This window comes from Miniopterus schreibersii (assembly GCF_964146895.1).
Source record: "Miniopterus schreibersii genome assembly, chromosome: 3".
Lineage (NCBI taxonomy): Eukaryota > Metazoa > Chordata > Mammalia > Chiroptera > Miniopteridae > Miniopterus > Miniopterus schreibersii.
This window is the reverse complement of record NC_138103.1, coordinates 40,966,698-40,988,492: the sequence shown is the minus strand read 5'-3', so window position 1 is coordinate 40,988,492 and position 21,795 is coordinate 40,966,698. Positions and strand designations below refer to the sequence as shown.

General features: G+C 37.9%; 1 protein-coding gene across 2 annotated transcripts in view; it reads right to left on the bottom strand.

The window, feature by feature from the left end:
- The window catches only part of FEM1C (fem-1 homolog C), a 29,454-nt gene extending 8,399 nt beyond the window's left edge, over nt 1-21,055 (bottom strand). Inside the window, exons 1-2 of one of the 2 annotated variants that reach the window (XM_081132413.1) lie at nt 20,877-21,055; nt 19,287-20,021 (exon numbers count right to left, since the gene is read on the bottom strand). In XM_081132413.1, the coding sequence (XP_080988539.1) occupies nt 19,287-19,830 (544 nt within the window). In that variant the 5' untranslated portion in view covers nt 19,831-20,021; nt 20,877-21,055. The remainder of the gene's footprint in view (nt 1-19,286; nt 20,022-20,876) is intronic. The other variant, XM_081132414.1, reaches the window with a different exon arrangement.
- Nucleotides 21,056-21,795: the final 740 nt, after the last annotated feature.

Here is a 21,795-nt window from a genome sequence, read left to right as displayed (position 1 = left end):
ACAGAATATATACTTTTTGAATACCCCACATATTGAAAAAAAACTGTGGTTTGAAAAAAAATAAGGAAGACTTTCCATTTAGAATTGGCAGAGGTAACACGATCACCCTCCCACTAAGAACTAGAAAAGCTGAAAAATGTGTTTTTAAAAATATGTTTGACATCATGTAAGAGCTAACAAGGGGACAACATCCAAAGGAATAAAGAAAATTAGAGAAGTGCACAATTTGGGGAAGCTTCCCTCAATGGCTGCTACCAATTCTAGAGGCAGATGAAAAACTGAGTGTAGAGCTTTTGACAACCTTACAGGGCTAGGAAAGAAAACTAGAGTCCAGAGCGCACAAATCCCCCTACACTTTGGGTAATAGCTCTGAAGGTCTACACTCTAGAAGTTAAGGTGAACTGCAAACAGACCAGCCATCACAGGAACTAAAATCCAATTTTAAATCATCTCAATAATAAAGTAATCCAAGACTGCTTATATACATAATCAAAAGCCAGAAGCAAATACAAATAGTATTTAGAAGATAGTATCATACTAAGGCTCAAATTATTTTTTTATATTCACAGATATATTTAGTATCCAATCAAAAATAATGGACAGAAGAGAAAACAAGGAACCATAACAGAAAAACCAAGAGAAGAGCTGACAGAAAAGCCTAACAGAAGATCCAGATAATATACTTATCAGACACACACTTTAATAGAATAAAAATGCTTAGCATATTCAGAGAAATTAAAAAACAATATTGAGAATTAGATAGAAAACTGGAAACTACAAAAGGAAAAACCAAATGTGCATTCTAGAAATGAAAAGCTCAGTGAGTATAAAAAATGGGCAAAGGGCTAACTAGACACTTCTCCAAAGAGGACATACAGATGGCCAAGAGACATATGTAAAAATGCTCAAAGTCACTAATCATCAGAGAGATGCAAATTAAAACCACAATGAGGTATCACCTTAGACCTGTCAGAACGGATACCAACAACAAATCAACAAACAACAAGTGCTGGCAAGGATGTAGAGAAAAGGGAACCCTAGTACACTGCTGGTGGGAATACAGACTGGTGCAGCCACTATGAAAACACTATGAAAACTTAAAAATGGAACTGCCATTTGACCCAGTGATCCTACTTCTAGAAATATATCCTAAGAAACCCAAAACACCAATCAGAAAGAACATATGCAGCCCTATGTTCATAGCAGAGCAATTTACAGTAACTAAGATATGGAAATAGCCCAAGTTCCCATCGGTAGATGAGTGGATAAAAAAGCTGTGGGACATTTACACCACGGAATACTACACAGCTATAAAAAAGAAGGATCTCTTACCCTTTGCAACAGCATGGATGAACTATAGAGTATTATGCTAAGTGAAATAAGCCAGTCAGAGAAAGACAAGTACCACATGATCTTACTCATACGTGGAATATAATAAACAAAACAAACTGATGAATAAAATAGATCCAGAGACAAAGAAGCATGGAACAGACTGAGGGATCTCAGAGGGAAGGTGGGGGTGGGGGAGTGGGTGGGAAGAAGTTAAAGTACTTAGTTGCTTATATGAATAACCCATGGACAAAGACATTGGTATGGGGAAGGCCTGGAAGTGGGGCGGATGCTGGGTAGAGGGGATCAATGGGAGAAAAAAGGGGACATCTGTAATACTTTCAACAATAAAGATAAATTTTAAAAACAAAAAAAGAGAAAAACCCAGTGGGTGGTTTCAAAAACAGACTACATACAGCTGAATAGAGAACTAGTGAATGAGAAAATAAAAGAAGCATGGAGGTGAAGGGATGGCAGAAAAGGAGACTGTAAGAGAAAGAGGGAATGTTATCAGGAGGGTTAACATACTTAAAACCAGAATGCTAGTGGAAGAAAATTGGCCCAAAGCAATACCTAAAAAGATAAAGTCTGAAAACTTTCTGAAGCTGATCAAAGATTAACTATAAATTTAATATGTTTTAAAAACACCAAGAAAGATAAATTTTTAAAAATCACTTTGAGGCACACTACTGAAAAATTACTGAAAACGAAAGACAAAGAGAAGAATCTTAAAATCAGAGAATAGGTGGGAAAGACTTGCAAAAGAACAACAGTTAAGACTGACAAAAAAGTTTTCATCAGGAAAAACAGAAGCCAGGGATCAAGAGAATGATATCTTAAAAGCAATAAAGGAAAATAACTGCCAACTTAGAATTCTATACCCACATCAAAAATATGAAAGAGCCCTGGTGGGGTGGTTTGGTTGGCTGGAGCATTGCTCTGTACACCAAAAGACTGCAGTATGATTTCCAGTCAGGGCACATACCTAGGTTGTGGGTTCGATCCCCAGTTGGGGCACATACAGGAGGCAACCAATTGATGTGTTTCTCTTGCAATTTCTTCTTTCTTCTTTCTTTCTTTCTTTTTCTTTCTTTCTTTCTTTCTTTCTTTCTTTCTTTCTTTCTTTCTTTCTTTCTTTCTTTCTTTCTTTCTTTCTTTCTTTCTTTCTTTCTTTCTCTCTCTCTCTCTCTCTCTCTCTCTCTCTCTCTCTCTCTCTCTCTCTTTCTTTCTTTCTTTCTTTCTTTCCTTTCTCTCTCTCTCTCTCTCTCTCTCTCTCTCTCTCTCTCTCTCTCTTTCTTTCCTTCTTTCTTTCCTTCTTTTCTTTCTCCTTCCTTCCTCCCTCCCTCCCTTCCTCTTTGTTTTTATTCCTCCCTCCCTCCCTCCCTCCCTCCCTCCCTCCCTCCCTCCCTCCCTCCCTCCCTCCCTCCCTCCCTCTCTAAAATCAATAAACATATCTTCAGTGAGGATTTAAAAAAATAATAATAAATATGAAATAAAGGGCCATTTCAGGTGAGAAAGAAAAGCAAGAAAAAAAAGCTAAGAACTTATTAACAGCAGGTATAAATTAAACACTACAGGGTGTCCTTTGGGCTAAAGGAAGATGAGCTACATGGAAGCCTGGAGATGTGGTCATAAACATCAACAAAAAGGGTAATTTATAAAAATTCTAAATAAACATTGACTTAAAAAATAATGTCTTTTAGGGCTTGAAATACATATAAAAGTAAAATGCTTGACAGCAATAGTACAGAAGTAAGGAGGGTATTTGGAGTTAAACTACAGCCTACGGAACAAAAGTAGGTTTATAGTTGTGAGTACACAAAACACAGTTTATTCTTGTATTATGTATTAATTATTGCACTATTTTCCCATACAAACAACTGCATAACCTACTTTTGCCCCACTCTGTATTCTAAAATGTCTGCATTGCTTGAAAAGAGGTAAAATTTGAAATTTATGTTAGTCTTTGATAAGACAAGGTAGTATTATCAAGGATAACCACTAAAATAATAGTGGGTATGCATATAATTACTACATATTCTCTAATACAGAGAAAAAAATTAAATAAAAAATAACCTAAACAAAGACAAAAACGAGAGGCAAAGAATACAAAAGAATAGCGCAAATAAAAACCAAAAAGCAGCTAGTAGATTAAAGCCCAAATGTATCAGTACTTACATTAAATGCAAGCACACTACAAGTTCCCATTAAAAGATAGAAACTGTCAGACTAAAAATGCAAACACATAAAATTGAACTGCATGCTGCTTATGAGACCACACATTAAATATAAGGAAAGAAACTGGTTGAAGTGAAAAGATGAAGAAATACATATATGCCCTCTGCAAAAACTAACCATAAGAAAGCTGTCTGATACTAAATTATCAGAGTAAGTAAACTTTAAAGTAAAATGCACAATTAGAGATAAAGAAAAAACATTTTATAATGATATAAAGTTCAAAACAACATAAAGATAAACTTCTAAATTTGTTTTCATCTAAAAACACAGGTTTGAGCCCGGCCGGGCATGGCTCAGCGGTTGAGCTTTGGCCTAGGATCCAGGAGATCGAGGTTTGATTCCCGGTCAAGGCACATGCCCGGGTTGCGGGCTCGATCCCCAGTCGGGAGCGTGCAGGAGGCAGCCAATCAATGCCTCTCTCATCATTGATGTTTCTCTCTCTCTCTCCCTCTTCCTTCCTCTCTCTGAAATCAATAAAGATATATTTTAAAAAACACACACAGGTTTGAATTATATAAAGGAAAAATCAACAGAACTACAAGGGAAATCAGACTAGCCCATAATCATAACCAGAAAGGTGAACACACCTTTCTCAGTATAAAAGACCAAAACCAATAAGGATATAGAAGATCTGAACACAATTAACAAACTTGATTTAACTGACATTTAACAGAACTCAATACCTGTAAAATACTGTTTTTCCCCAAGGGTACATGGAGTGTATATAAATATTGATCATATACTCTGGGCCATAAAATGAGTCTCACACAAATGTCAAGAGACTGAAATCACCAAGCATGTTTTAAGTTCATAATGCAAGTTAGATATAAAAAAACAAACAAAAAACTAGGAAAATCTCCATATATTTGAAATTTATAAATAACCCATAGGTCAAAGAAGAAATTCCAATGGAAAATAGAAAATATTTTCCCTGGATGATAACGAAAACATTAAGTGACAAGTCTTGTGGAATATGGCTAAAACTGTGCTTTAAATGTACATTAAAGAAGAAGGCTTTTAAAAAATTATCTAAGTTTCCATCTCAAGAAGTTATAGGGAAAAAACAGTAAGTTAAAACCAGAGGAAGTAAAAGCAAATAATAAAAAGCAGAAATAATGAAGAAAAAGGTATCAGTATGCTAGCACAGAATTTTTTATTTTCCTAAATTTAACTATTGCCCCTTTGTAATCTTATATTAATAACTATGCAAAGTAGAAAAGATAAACTTACTGTACTAATAGAAAAGAGGCATTGATAATAAAACATAAACCCATGTTTCCCAATCACCATTTCAGAGTACCACTCATTTCTGATGACTGGTCATATTTTAAATGCTAGTCATACTAGATTCCAATGAATAAGTTATACCTAATATAACTCAAACCTCATAATAAAGTTCTCACAAATCACATTACTTTCCAACTCAAAAGCTTCATGATTCCTCTAAGGAAATAGCTGAAAATCTTAAGATGGCTTTCGAAATTCTATAGCATTGATTCTCAAAGCACCATCTGTGTGAACGTGTGAGGGCTATGAAGAAGAAATCTATGAGGAAGTCATGACGTGAAGTAAAGCTTAATCGTGGTTAGTGGGAATACACATAAGAAGATACACTATGGGAAATGGATTGTAAAGACAGAAATATTTCCCTACCCTACCTCTCCAGCCTCATTTCTTATCACCTCCAGTATGAATACTGCACTGTGAATCTAGCCCAAAGTTTTGGCAAAGAGTTGGCAAAGTTTTTTTGTAAAGGGGTAAGTAGTGTTTTAGGCTTTGCAGGCCATAAGGCCAACTGCCACATAGTGAAAAGGATCCAAAGGCAACACAGTAGTCCCCTTTATCCGCAGGGGATACATTCCAAAATCCTCAGTGGATGCCTGAAACCATGGATAGCACCAAACCCTACATACAGGGTGGGGCAAAAGTAGGCTTACAGTTGTTTGTATGAAAAATAATACAATAATTAAGAAATAATAATACAAGAATAAACTATGTTTCACATACAACTGTAAACCTACTTTTGCCCCACCCTGTATACTGTTTTTTCATAGATATATGTGTATACACACACACACTCCCCTATAATAATGTTTAAACTACTCCTGCACTTTGGGGCCATTTAAGTAAAATAAGAGTCACTTGAACACAAGCACTGCAATGTAGCAATAGACAATCTTACTGAAGTATACTAAGTGACCAACAGGCGAGTAGTGTATACAGCATGGACATGCCCGACAAAGGAATGATTCGCATTCTAGGTTGGACAGTGTGAGATTTCATCCTACTACTCAGAACAGTGTGCAATTTAAAACTGATGAATTTTCTTCTGAAACTTTCCATTTAATATTTTCAGACCGTGGTTGACCTTGGATCACTGAAACCATGTAAAGCGAAACTGCGGATAGGAGGGAAACTACTGTATATTACATTAATGGGCATGGACATGGCTGTTTTCTAACAAAACTTTACTTATGGACACTGAAATGTGATTTTCCTATTATTTTCACATCATGAAATATTATTATTCATTTGAATTTTTTCCAAGCATTAAAAAAACAAAACAATTTCTTAGCTCTCAGGCAATCCAAAAAATAGGGAGTGGGCATGATCTGACCCTTGGGCCACCATTTGCTAACACCTACCCTTATCCAAAAGACATTATCATACATAACGCAGATATTCTGCTTACGCTTCACATCATTCCATCCTAAGTATCTCTCCCAGCACCAGGAACAGTCTGCTCACTCCCATCTCCAATCCTCTGCTGTTAACTTTCCTGCAACATACTCTTTCTTTTTAACTTCTTGTCCTTCAAGTTTCACCAAGAATTTTAGCTGCTCAAAGAGGCCTCCTTAGTTACACCATATCAACTTGCCATCTTGAGAATGCCTGGTAAATAAATGTATCACTCATTCTGATAGGTACTCATATTGCATCTACTATTATAATATTATGTACTATCTTACAATAGTATAATGTCACTGCTTCAGAAATAGGTTTTCCTACCTAAGCTTTAGATATTACTACAGTACACAGATCCTATATTTCCTTTATATTTCAGATAGCAGTTGGCACATTGTTAAAGCTGAGGTATATTCTTACATTTTTAATACTTGATATCACAAAAAAGTGATTCAAACTTAGCCTCTGAAGACAAGTTTAAAAAGTAAAATCTTAGAAGGGGATCTTAACTGAGGGAATCTTGTTAATACTCTACATAGTATGCTTTAATAAAGTTGTAATCAGTACATATTCAACTACTGCCTGCTTTTCACCTACATCGTGGTCATTTTGTCATGTTATGGTACTACATGGTCTACATGAACTACATAGTTACTACTTAAACGTTTATTCTTAATGTCTTTATGGTGAAAGTTTAAACAAGGAAGCATGTCATAATTTACATAAACACTTCCCTATTAATGGACATCTAATTTATATAAAGACTTCCCTGTTAATGGGTATCTACAGTTTCAGAATTTTCACTATTAGAAATAGTGCCTAAAAAACATAAGGACAAACAACAGACCAGTGATTGCCAGGGGGTGTGTACTGGAAGAGGGGCTGACTGCAAAGGGGCATGAAGGAACCTTTTGTTCTATCTTTATTGTGGCAGTAGTAAAATCAGAGTAAATAACTGTCAAAAGTTACAGAAATGTACACTAAAAAGGATGGATTTTATTTTATATATATATATATATATATATATATATATATATATAAAATATATACATAAATTATACTTCAATAAACACATGACAAAAAATTAATGCCTACCTTAAAACAGAATCACAAATGTGTGAACGCTTAACACACATCTTTAATTCACTTTCAAAGGAATTATGAAAAAATTTCAGAAGTTCCACTTTATAGTATTCTTTCTAGCACTTGAATCAATCTTTGAATTTTAATTTATGTTACTTTTATACCTAGTTATATAGAATACTTTTCTATGTCTGTTCACAAACTTCATTTTCTTTTATGACATGTCTATGTCCCAGTTTCTGGGATTAGTCGGGCTTTCTATATAGAAGTACTTTTTAAAATGATAACCAGTTGTCTATTATATTTACTGTAAACGTGTAAACCTCAGTGACATTGCAGGTTCAGTTCCAGACCACTGCAATAAAGTGAATATCACAATAAAGCAAGTCACACAATTTTTTTTTTCAACAGTGCATATAAAAGTTATGCTACACTATATTGTAGTCTATTAAGTGTGCAATAGTGTTATGCTTATAAAAACAATGTACATACCTAATTTAAAAATACACTCTTGCTAAAAATGCTAAACATCACCTGAGCCTTCAGCAAGTCGTAATCTTTTTGTTGGCAGAGGGTCTTGCCTTGATGTTGATGGCTGCTCACTGATCGGTGGTAGCTGCTGAAGGTTGGGATGACTGTGGCAATTTCTTAAAATAAGACAACAGGCACTGACTTCTCCTCTCCAGCTATGAAAGTCATAGATGGATGGCATCTTCTTCCAATATAAGGCTATTTCGTCGACACTGAAAATCTGTTTAGTGTAGCGACCTTCATCTTAGCTAGGTCTTCTAGATAACTTGCTGCAGCCTCTACATCAGCACTTGCTGCTTCACCTTGCACTTTGTTATAGAAGCAGCTTCTTTCCTTAAGCCTTACAAACCAACCTCTACTAGTTTCAAACTTGTCTTCACAGCTTCCTCACCTCTCTCTCATCAACAGAGGTAAGGCCTTGTTCTGGATTAGGCTTTGGCTAAAGGGAGTATTGTGGTTAGTCTGATTTTCTATCCAAAGCACTACAACTTTCTCCATATCAGCATTCAAAGCTGTTTCACTTTCTTATCATTCGTGTTCACTGGAGTAGAACTTTAAATTTCCTTCAAGAACCTTTCCTTTGCATTCACAACTTGGCTGTTTGGCAAAAGAGATCTCATTTTGGGCCTATCTCGGCTTTTGACATGCCTTCTAGCTTTTGATTTAACGTGAGGAAACTGTGACTGTTCCTTTCACTTGGACACTTAGAGGCCATTACAGGGTTAACTGGCTTAATTTCAATACTGTTGTGTCTCAGGGAATAGGGAGGTCCGGGAAGAGGGAAAGAGATGAGGGAACATCCAGTTGGTAGAGTAATCAGAACACAAATGACATTTATTGATTAAGTTCATCATCATATGGGCATGGTTCATGGCACCCAAAAACAATTCTAATAGTAACATCAAAAATCACTGGTCACAGATCACCATAACAAGTATAATGAAAAAGTTTGAAATATTAGAGAATTACCAAAATGTGACACAGAGACAAACAGCAAATGCTGTTGGAAAGATGGCACCAACAGGCTCGATCAATGCAGGGTTGCCACAAACCTTCAATTTGTAAAAAACACAGTATCTGCAAAGCACAATAAAGCGAAGTGAAATAGAACAAGACATGGCTGTATATTTTGCTCTATCAGTTGTTTCATCCAAGAGTGTTAGATATGCTGGAAGTATTAAATCAAAAGTTCTTGTGAAAAATATAACACGCTGAATAAGTTACTACGTTCTGATTAGTCTAAGTTACATGCCATAGACCAATAAAATCATATCTAATTTTTGCTAGGTAATTTCATTGATTTCAACTTTTGGTACACAATAATATATACCAAGCACTTTTGAAAATTCAACTCAGGCACGTTTTCTGATTTACATGCCCCTTAAAAATGCTCCCACAATACAATAATTGCACTTGCAAAATTTTGTGTCTCCACCTCTTAGTGTCTTATTTTTTGCATCCTCAAAGTGAGAAAGACAATGAAAATAGAACACAAAGTTCAAAAATAACTACTACCAGGCATCTTAGATAAAATTGAGGATATTAAGCAACAATATTAAATGAATTTACCTTTAGCAAAAGAAAAAATGGAAGTACTGTATTATATAATTCTCAATGCCCAATTAAGAAAAAGTTAATTTGGAGAAAAAATTAAATTTCTGAAACTGAATTCATAATGGAAAATTTTTATTTCTCAAAATACGTATCTGTTAAATGGACAATTCTTAAAACTCAAGATAATAGTAACCTGAGTGTTAACTCAGTTAAAGTATTGTTGCAGATATTAAAACAATATGATCCAAATACATTAATTTTCAACTCTATAATTTAACATAGAAATAGTGTTAAGAAAATTTAAAAGAATAAAAAGAAGACATATTGATTGGGATGCTTCTGGGATGGCTATTAAGAGAAGGAAATTATGGGAAGTGCTCATGCATTAAAGCATGGTAGTATTCGTTAAGAAGACCTGAAGGGTCAATCTTAGTTGTAATTTTAAAGAGACCTCTAATCTTTTGAGAGCAGGCACATAAAAGACAGGAATTCATACTCAACTGTGATAGTTCAGCAATGGCGTCAAGAGTTTTTAAAAATAAGCAATCTGAAACATACTAGTATTTTGAGTAAAAACTATTTTGGGCCCCAAGTTTCCTGGCTCCAAACCAGATGGTTTGGGTTTGACTAAACTAGAGGTGATTGTTTGCAAGTGAATGTTATCAATCAACCACTTAAATTATAAAGAACTTCAACAGAGCATTTATAAATATCTCAATTTGGATAAGATTACTTGCCAGGATGAGTTTCTAAACCACTCCCACAATAAACAGAATTAATTTATCTTTGCAATGAAACAAAACTGTCCTCATAAGGCAGTAAAATATTTAACAAATACAAAACGTTCGTTATAAATTATTTTTTCTAGCAGTATCAATTCAACAGATTCCACTGTCTATAAAGTCATCACATAGTACAAGCTTTGTGTTTGTGTTTTTTTAGTATAAGTCAAAGTTGTGCTTCTCAAACTTTAGTGTACAAACACCAGAGGATCACAGTAAAATGAAGGTCTGACTCAGAGGATCTAGGGGTGGCTCCAAGTGGTGCCTATGCTGCTGGCCTTTGCTATTTTGAGAAGCAAGGAAATAGAGAAGGAATCTTATTTTTTTGTTTGCTACACAGCAGGTCTTCAAATAATGTCATTCCATTCAGCATCGTTTAATTATAACATTGATGAGATGTCTGTCGTAGGAACTTAGCCTATCGTAAAATTAGCCTATCGTAAAACTGGTTTCATTATACATCCTTTCGCTAAAAGTAACTATTGACAATGTTAAGTGAGGACTTACTATATAGATAATTGCCATATAGCTAACATATCTATTAGCTATATCAAGTGATATGACTACAAGTTTAAAAGGAGAGTTAGGTCACAGCCGTTTTACACCATATAGAAACAAAACTTCACTATTCCTCTTTACTCTAAATTTAAACATTTATATGCCATAGCAGAAACAGGGTGTGTCTTGCAAGTAGATTACACAGTTCATCCACAGAAAAGTTCCTGTTTATTTAGTAAAGGGTATTAGTAAACCCCTTTCCTGTTAGGAAGGCTATTCCTAACAACTTTCTTGTTTAAGTCAAATCTAAGTAAGTGACCCACAGGCAAATTTTTTTTAATTAGTTTGTGAAATGTAATCCAAATTGCTGTAAATGTACCTTCAAAAGTGAAAATCCACAAAATGTGAGAAAATATTTACAAGTTACATATCTGATAAAGGACTTGTATTCAGAATATATAAATTACTCTTACAACTCAGTAATAAAAAGATAAATAACCCAATTTAAAAGGTTGCAAAGGATATTCAGGCACTCCTCAAAGATAGACAAATGGCCAATAAGCACATGAATGGATGCTCAGCATCATTAGCCATTGGAGAAATAAAAATCAAAACCACAATGAGATACAACCTCATATCCACTAAAATGGCTATCTTAAAAAGGAGAATAACAAATGTTAGTAAGGGTGTGGACAGAGTGGAACCCTCCTACATTGCTAATAGGAATGTAAAAGGTGCAGCTGCTTTGGAAAACAGTTTGGCAGTTCCTCAAAAGGTTAAACAGAGTTACCATGTATGTGACCCAGCAATTCCACCTCTACCTATGCTAGAGAAATGAAAACATACATCCTCAGAACTTCTACACGAATATTCATAGCAGCGTTATTCCTAATAGCCAACAAGTAGAAACAACCCAAATGTCCATCAACTGATGAATAAATAAATGTGGTATATCTATACAGTGGATTATTCAACAATAAAAAGAAAGTACTGACATGCTACAAAATGAACGAGCCTTGAAAACATTATGCTAAGTGAAAGAAGCAAGTCACAAAAGACCCATATCATGATTCCATTTATATGAAATGTCCAGGACAAATAAATTGATAGAAAGATTACTGGTTGTCTAAAACTAGTCTATTTGGGGATGAGGGAGGAGGGGGGAAATGGGAATGAATATTAATGGATACGGAGTTTTTTTTGTGGGGGTGTAGGTGGGGATGAAAAGGTGATTGTGGTGATGGTTGTACAGGTCTGTGAACATACTAAAAACCACCGATATGTACTTTAAATCAGGGAATGGTATGTGAAAGCTGTTTTAAAATCAAAGTACTTGTGTTTTTGGGAAAAGTGTAAGTTTTGACTTATAGAAGCAGCAATTAAAGTGTCTTTTATTGTAACAGATTTGTCTGGAAATGCCCAAATCTGTTACAATAAGACCTCTTTTAGCCTACAGTGTTTGGCATCATTCTTCTTCAACTTGGGAGCTGGGACTAAGCTGAGTCCATAAGAGATCTACCTGTAAAGATGGGGAAAGGATGAGCAGTTCAACTGCATAATAATGTCAATTCCAAGTATTTTATTCCCGGAATAACTAACTGGTATGTGTTAAGGGAGGAGGTGAGTACCGGTAGAGAGAAACACTTTAGGATATCATAGGAGCACTAGAAGGGTTCCAACTGCTAAGTATGTTTCACTTCCCCAGGTATATTCTAAGATACTCAAGGACAGGAGTTGGGGGTGGGGGAAAATGAAAAATAAGATCAGACTCATTGAGCCAAGATTACCATGTGACCTCCATTTTTTTTTTTTTTTGGTATAAGGCATTGAGCTAGGAGCATACAGATATTTAACAATACAGGTCACTGAGCTCATGACAACGTTAAATGCTGAAAAACACCTGCATCCGTAGAGGTAAGACGCATTCTTATGACTCAGATGGGATGAAAAATTGCCTTTGAAATGGCTCTTGATATTAAGTAGAATTTTCAAGGCAAGAGCACCCAAGCTAAGGAATCAAGACTAAAACAACTAATAATAGTGTAATTTGATAAAAATTACACAATGTAAAGTTTATAAAAACATCAACATTACAATTCATACTTCATTAAAATTTCCTTTCACTCTATGCAACTGCAGCTCTTCCCAAAGGGAGGGGAAAAAGAGAAAGACATGTTTTAGTCAGATTTGCATCCTTGTGACTTCTTTACCTGGGCCTCTCCCCACCACTTCCACCTCCATCTTCCCTCACGTTACATCCTGGTGTCTCACTAGCATAAATCTCTAGGATGCCAAGGGCTTCCTGAATTTTGTTTTATTTGTTTGTTATGTTTGTTTTAATTCTCACCTGAGGATATTTTTTCCATTGCTTTTCAAAGAGAGTGGAAGGGAGAGGGGCACAGAGGAGAGAGAGAGGGAGAAACATCAATATGAAAAAGACACATCAATTGGTTGCCTCTTGCACACACCCCAACCAGGCCCGGGGATGGAACCTATACCCGTAACCGAGGTACCTGCCCGTGACTAGAATCGAACCTGAGCCCCTTTAGTCCATGGGCTGGCACTCTAACCACTGAGCCAAACCAGCTAGGGCCTGAATTCTGTTTTAAACAAACAAATTTAATCCATCAATCTAGAAAAATCTGATACAGATGAACTATGTGAGAGAACCACATGTACCCACAGGTCATTAAGTAAAACTTAATCCCTGCCTTAAGTTCATGGTGCTGCCTACAGCTCTAGAAATAGCAGTAGTGCAAAGGATCAACACATTTCAAAACCCAATCTCCAGGGTTAGAGGGTACGCTATTTTCCTACTGAACTCAATTTACACATCATCTATAGCTTAGCTTCTCCAACTAGGATACCAAGTCCCCCCAGGATAAGAGAAGCTTTGAGGAGATACAAGAAGGAAAAGAATGAACATGGAACAACTTGCACAAGCAAACTGATGATGTGGGATTAAAATGTTAATGAATTAAACTAGTCAGCTATTTAAATATTATTAAATCAAAATAAATACAGATATGTTAGAGAGTAGAATAAAATTTTAAGTCCCTCCCTTTTACTCTTCTCTGCAAATAGGTATGCTGAGGTAACCAACAGCTGAGAAGCCAAGGAAAAGGGAACTTCACCTTCCAACACTCTGATAGTCCTGTAGTACACTGAAATAATTTATCTATATGACAACAATTATCTTTGTTGATTATCTTAAAACTAAGTTCTTAATTTATAGGGTAGATTTTCTTATTTGAAATTCATTTGTATTAACAGTAATATATATATAATTTCTTTTTTTGTTTTTTACATTTTCTTGACTGAAATACATCTATACCCTAAAATACGTATACTGTGAGACAGAAATAATGTGTTGCCTGGGGTTTGTTTTAAACTGCTGCAGAAAACAAGAGAGGAGAAATATATTCTTTTAAAACTCTGGCAAATGTGGATAATTGTTGAAGCAAGGTGATAAGTACATAGTGGTTCAATGTATTCTTCTTTATACTTACATATAAATTAGAAAATTTCAATAATAAAAAGGCAAGTAAACTGCTTAAATTAGCTCTCTCTCAAAACCTTACATGCTAGCTATACTTAACATGAGCCTACCTGGATTTCTCCCTTTTCTAAACCACTATAGAGTTCCACCTATACCACTCATTTTTCACAATTATTGTCAATTCTTCACATATGTATGTATTTCCACATTGAAAGGACTACAAAACACAGTCCTTGCTATGAAGCTTATAATCTTTCCTCTCTTAAATCCAAGACATTCATTCAACAAGCCCATTTCCTAAATACTCTCTATGGGTCAGATACTCTTTGTAATGCATGGATACAAACACCAGGTCTCTAGCCTCAAAGAGCTAATTAGAATGTAGTTAGATGGGCTTCTCTAAAAATACCCATTATTCCTCTGCTGAAAACTTTCACTAGCTTACCACTGCATAAAGGAGGGGTGGGGAATGTCCAGCCCATGGGCCAAAATTATTTGGTCTGGCCCTTCCAAGGCCTCACCAAAGAAGAGCTGTTCCAGCCATCACATTAGGGTGAGTTAATTGTCTGACCAAATATTGCAGGCTAATTTTTAAGTTGATAATTCTGTATGGCCTGCGAATGATGCTGTAAATATCCAAATGGCCCTTGGCAAAAAAAGGTTCCCCACCCCTGGATAAAGAATAAAATCAAACACCCTTACCTAGAAGTCAATGTCCTTTATAATTTAACCCTCAGTGCCCTTTGGTCCGAACAGTATACCTACTTTCCAATTCCTGACCCTCCGAGCACATTTCTCAATATGTCTTTCCTCATGCCATTTCCTAAGCATTAAAAACTGTATCAAATCCTTTCTGCAGATCTGAACCCCAACAATCCTTTCAAGGCCCACCCAGTTCAACTTCTCCATGAAGCATTCTACTAGAATACTTACTAAGTGTACTTTTATAAAATCCTACAGTATAGATTTATACCATTCCTTTAACAATTAACAAATGTGATGTCCAGTATCTTCTCATAGCCTCCACAATGCCTGGCCTACAGAAAATGCACAATAATTATCTTACTACCAACTTACATAATTACCTTGGGTATCTAAAATGACTGACCCATGCATGAGGATATTGTGTCCTCTAGGGCTAGTCTCCGCAATTCCAACTCAGAGTTGTTCCATTGGTGTGTAGAACTCAATCACTTCCAGCTGCTCAATTACCAGTTGAATTTTGGTATAAAAGCATAATTCAAGGGCTTTAAGTAACTTTACCATAGATCTGCAAGGTCCTATTCTAAGTTTAAAAAAAATAATAATAAAGAACAAAAGAAACGCAAAGATGACTACAACTATAAAGGGCTGAGATCAATGTGACAGCTCCAAGATTGGCCTGTATAATCACTCTGATTTGGGGTCTATAGTTTTAAACAGCAACCAACCCTCCTGTCTCAAAAATCAACTGTGTTAAACTGGAGAAGTATTTCTAATTATCTCAAAGTTTTTCTCCCATTTCTGAATACCATGGGAAAAGAAGGAACCCACTGTGCCCTCAGGCAATGAGTTGTTTAGGAATAAAGCACTCCCAAATATCTAACAAAGCACTACTGTTGCACTTACCATATTGTGGTTTAAGTATCTGCTTATGAACCTGTCTCTCCGATCAAACCACGAGCTCCTCAAGGGCAGGGAATCAAGGACTGGATATCTTGTCTTACTCATCTTTGTATATCCTAAGTCTAACAGCCTGGCACACTGAGGGACTCAATAAATGCTCTCAATTAATGAATTCCACCTTAGGTTAAAACATGTTCAAAATGCCAACAGCCTGTTAAAAAGTAATGTATAGAGGTTAAATAATATATTCAAATGCCAACTGCCTGTTAAAAAGGGAATGTAGAAGTTACATACATTTTATATTTAAGCAGACCAAGCATTATCTATTGGCATTTTCTTTCTTCAGAACCATTTCCAACAGCTGACATAAAATTCCCTAAGAGCCCTAGCCAGTGTGGCTCAGTTTGTTGAGCATCGTTCCATGTACCTTGAGGTCGCTGGTTTGATTCCTGATCAGAGAACATGCCCAGGTTGTGGGCTCCATCTCAAGTAGGGGGCTTGCAGGAAGCAGCCTATCGATGTTTCTCTCTCGTCAATGTTTTTCTCTCTTTCCCTCTCCCTTCCTCTCTCTCTCTAATCAATAAAAACATATTTTAAAAAATAAAAATAAAATGAAATTTCCTAAGATACTATTCCATTTCATCCCTAGTCTTATCAGTCTTTTCCATTTTTTAGATGGGGGTAAAAACGTGCGGAAAAAATTCTTCTTGATGCTCTATCAGATCTTTCTCCAGTGTTCCCACCTCAGTTTCAATTGATCCTTGCTTTTTTATTACCCCAACCCATAAAAAAATCTGAAGTCAATGAGAGTGATTACCAAAGAATGGAAGCTTCAGGATCAGAGTAGGGGAAGAATACAATGTACTTTAATCTGCCCCAACAATTATTAAAAATCAATGTGGAAATTAAAATGCACCATGAAAAGATAAAAGTACAGCACACAGAGTGATATATATTATATATATAAAACACATAGATATATATGTGTATATAAGTAGGTACATAAAATTGGGACTACATATATTTTTTAAAGACATAAATATCTGATATTGACACTGGGGGGGAAAATAACTCTAGAATAAGCAGACCATTGGCCAAAAGGAGTATACACATCCTCACATACATGGCTATATGATGATAGCAATTAAAAAGGAATATTCTTCTAAAATAGCAAAGGTAATCAAGTTAAATACTGTTCACAGTTTATTAAGGAAAATGCTCACAAAATAATGAGCTATTTATAGTATATTTCTCTCAAATAGTGTATCTTCAGGAGTAAAAAAAGCAGCTTTGAAAAACACAAGGGAAATAATACCAGTACTCATCTCTCCAATGACATATAAGAGTTTTATACCCCAATTTTACTTAAATACATGAGCTTATCAACAATCTGTCCATCATAAGGCTGATAAAGAAAAAGCCCAAAACAAAGAAACAGAAAATCCAACATGCCTAAACAAGCAGCCACACCTTTTAACCCTTTCTCTTTTAGTTATGATTTTAAAGCATTCCTAGTATTAACATGGTCTCTAAGCAGTAATTTGTTCTCTTAAAACAAGTGTTCTTTAAAACAATAATGACTATTAAAAAAAAAGTCATGCTGTCCTCTGACCCAGCAACCTATCTCAAAGACAATCAGATACAGTTGAAAACATTTATAAGAAAGAATGCTTTACAGAAACATTTTTACCATACTGAAAAGCTAGAAGCAACATAAAACTCCATTAGTAGAAGAGTATGCAGTTATTGAAATTAAAGAGCTATAATTAGTGACATTAAAGATAATATTTATTAAGCTAAAACCAGGCTATAGAAGAGCATATAAAATAAAACTGCATAAATATATCTATTCACAAAATTCAGAAATATCTTTGGAAGGATTACCTCTAAGTGTCTGAATTTTGTGATATTTTATATTCCCTCTGGGGAAAAATTTTTCAGAAAAATAACAATGAGCCTGTTTCATTTTTATAACAAACCTTTTTTAAAAAGATGATAATAACTTTAATAAATATATCCAGTAACTACATGCCCCATAACTGTAGTTCAGCATCTCTGAAAGGCAATCGGACACTATCACGGTGATAAACGCACATTTACGTTGATTCAGCAATTCCACCTACAGGCATTTATAATATAGCTATTTTCAAACAAGTGTGCAACACTTTTGTTCAAGAATATTCACTGCAGCATTGTTTATATTAGGTGTGACAGAACCGTCCATCAATAGAGACTAGATAAATAAATTATATACAATGAAGTACTGTGTAGCCATGAATCAGACTGAGGTAGCTATATGTGTTGGAGTTGAATGACATCCAAGATAAATTAAGATTTTTTTAAAAAACAGTATGTATCAACTAACAGAGGAAAGGTGAGAGTGATACAGAGAAGTATACTTGTATTTGCATAGACTATCTCTAGGGCACACACAAAAAACTATAAATAGTGGTTGCTGGTCGATTGGAGATCTAGAAATCAGGGCTGATAGGACTTATTTTTCATTATAAACACTGTAAACCAATCTGTACTGTTTGAATATTTTTTTTACTATGTATATATGCTACTTTTAAGTTTTAATAGTTTTTTTTTAATTAGGCTGTGAATTATTTTGCTGCTGCATAAATATGTTTAAGAAAAATAGGTTTTCAAGTATCAAAATTACAGTATCAAGAGTTGTTTTTTAAGAATTTAAAAACATTCTAAACTATCATGTGCTGTGTTAAGTTTATTACAATAGCTGGAAATTGTACTCCATCCTAAACCTTAACTCTTCTGCACAAAGGTTGTTTACATTGTTGCTAGCCAACAAATCCACATTTGTTTAACCTAATCCTTGTTTTGCTCTCTGTATTGTTATCAGTTTTTAAAAATCTGTTTTCTTTCTTGCTATACTTAATACATGTTCTATATAAAAAGATTTCCTATTGGCCACACAATAAATAGGGAATAAGAGAACAGATTTTTCTCCTTTTCCATCGATACTAATCCTTCCAGGTCAGTTTGTCCTAGCCTTCCTTGACAGAATAACAAAAGAAATGCCTACCTAAAGATAAACAAGAAAATGACTCACTAAATATAATAGTTTTTACTCCAAGGGTGTAGTACAAAAATTAAAGCTAAGAAAAATATATTACATTGAAGTACATTCCGAAGATTAAATACAAGCTAAGGGCTCAGATTCAACTGCCACAAACATGCTCTGTAACTCTGAAGAACCCATTTCCCAGCAATTAGAAGTTACTCCAAATAAGAGACAGAAAATGCTGCTTAACACAGTAATAGAGGTCTTTCTATCACCCTTGTTCAATATTATCAAATATCAAAGAAACAATCAACAAGGTTATACTGGAAGGGATACCTAATCAAAACAATTCTGTCAGCGTTGGCTTACTCAACACCACTGCTCATAATTATGTATCAAACTTCCAGAAAATAAGTGGTAAACAATTAAAAAATTTAAATGAAGAAGCGAAACTCACCTTTAACACTTTTTCTATTAACATCTGCACCCTTTTCAAGTAAATACTGAGCAATCTCTTTGTGTCCTTTGTAACATGAAATCATCAAGCAGGTATGCCCATGTCGGTTTGACACTTCCAAATCGGCTTTGTGTTCTACAAGGTACTTGACGATTTCCAAATGGCCATCGAAACAGGCGGCTCTAAGAGGAGTTGAATTGGTTAAAGTCGTGTTGTTGACAGATGCTCCATGATTTAACAAAGACTGAACCACCTTCAGATGTCCTGCTGCAGAAGCGGCCCACAAAGGGGGAGCCCCCTCAATGGTTTCACCATCAAAATTGACGGAGCCCCCGATTTCTATGGAGGCACTGCACTGCTCTAGGAGGAATTCCACCATGTCAAGGTGCCCATACCTGGCCGCCATCAAGAGTGGTGTGGCCCCATTTGTTTTTTCAGAGATCAAGGAGGAAATCTCCTCTTTGGATTTGCTTGCCAACAACTTGGTGAGAAGCCGGAGTTTGCCATCCCGAGCTGCGTTAAATACTGCCGTCTTTAGATCCATTTATGTCCAGGTGAGAGGCTGTGCTTTACTTATCCTTCAAAGCAAAGCTCCACCTTAACTCTATCGACACAGGCAAGAGTTCCAGGAACCAAAGTTCACTTTTAACCACCGAACCCCAGGGCGGATTTAAAAAACCATGGAGGTATGTTTTATCCTGCTGCCTTCCAACATCTGACAACCGGAGCACCAAACTGGAGAAAGAAAGAAAAAAAAGTAGTAGTTTTGAAATTTTCATAGGTAAAGGCAAAAACCATTAGTGTTTTTCTTAATTTCTACTCCTGTGGGAAGGGAGGAAAAGCCATACTTTAGGGACTACCTCGGCCCCAACCCCCCACCCCACCCCCGCCGCCAAAAGGTGAAAAAGGAGAATACAAAAATTTACACACAGACCCAAACGTTTTGGTGGGAGGCGGTCTCTTCTCCACATATGGTAAATTTAAACACTACAGGCAACCGGTTTTCTCGCCTCCTAACTAGCCAAGCTTTAGTTCTAGTTTTGTTCTGCACACGCCCAGGGAGAGTACAGCCAAAGGAGGCGAGAGACGCGGGCTCGGAACTGTTCCTCTTTCTCACATCTGCAGAGGAGAGCGGACCAAGGGCGCGCGGCTGGAAGGCCTCGCTGTGGCCAGAATGGGTTTCGTGGAGGAACAAAAGTCAGACACAACAAACCACGGCCAGCTAATGCCAAACCCTCATCCGAAAGGTTCTTTCCTTTAAAACTACTCGAGGCGCTCAGGAAATCCGGCTGCCCTTTTAGCTAACTTCGCCCGCCCCATTTTGACCCCCCCTCTCGCCCCCAAGGGATCGGAGGTTCCCCCAAACCACAGCCGCCCCTACAGGACCTTCACCTCTACCTTTTCCAGATCCCTCCCCAAGGTCCTCCATCGACCACGACCCCCTCCGGGCGACCGGACCAGCCCGTGGCCTCCAGCCCGCTGCCACCTTCAGCTGCCCGGGGCGCCCTCCTTCCCCTTCCCGCCCGGGCCTCCCCGCCGGCGCCTCAGGCCGCAGCCCGGGTTCGGGCTGGCCGCCGCCGCCGCCACTACCTGCCCGTGGGCTAGTCCTTCCAGCCGCCGCTGGCCGCTCGGGCTCAGGCCGCCACCTTCAAATTGAAACCGTTGTCCTCGCCGCCGCCTGCACCGCCCCGCTCCGCCCGCGGCCGCACAGTTCCTCCATGCCCCGCGCCCCACAGGAATGAGTCCCGCCCCGCCGCTCGCCCCGCCCCGCCCCGCTCCGCCGAGCCGCCTCCCGCCCTCCCTGTCTGCGCGGGCTGCAGCGGCCGCAGCGAGCGCCGCGGCGGATGGTGTAATGGGCTGCGGGCCTGGAGCCGGACGAGCCTGGGCGCTGCTTCACATCACTGACGCGGCAGCCGCGCCATTGGGCCGAGGGAGGGCGGCGGCCGCCGCGAGCAACCGCCTAAGGGCGGAGCAGGCGGCCGGGGCGGGCCGGCGCGGAGGGGGCGGGCCGGCGCGGAGGGGGCGGGCCGGCGCGGAGGGGGCGGGCCGGCGCGGAGGGGGCGGGCCGGCGCGGAGGGGGCGGGCCGGCGCGGAGGGGGCGGGCCGGCGCGGAGGGGGCGTGGCCACGAGCCTGGCGGAGTTCGCGCCTGCGTGCGGCGCGGCGGTAGGGTGGGAGGGGGCGGCGGAGGGGACTAGGTGCCACGCGGGGCGGGGCCGCTCGGTGTGGCGGCCGCCGGAGGCCAGGGGAGAGGCTACGTGCGTCTCGCGGTCTCGGCGGGTTCAGCTTTCTGGGCTCTGGTTTCCGGAGGCTTCTTTCTGGAAACCTCTGGGTCCCGGAGGGATGGTAACCAGTATTACTCTCTCACACGCATGAACTGTCCTCTCCTTCCTTTGGTGGGCCCTAGAATATACCGAGCTCATAGTTAGATTTCCAAAAAGAAACAAACCCCCACGAGAAACAAATTGGGAGCCTGCTAAACATGACTTTTTTTTAATACGGACTTTAAAA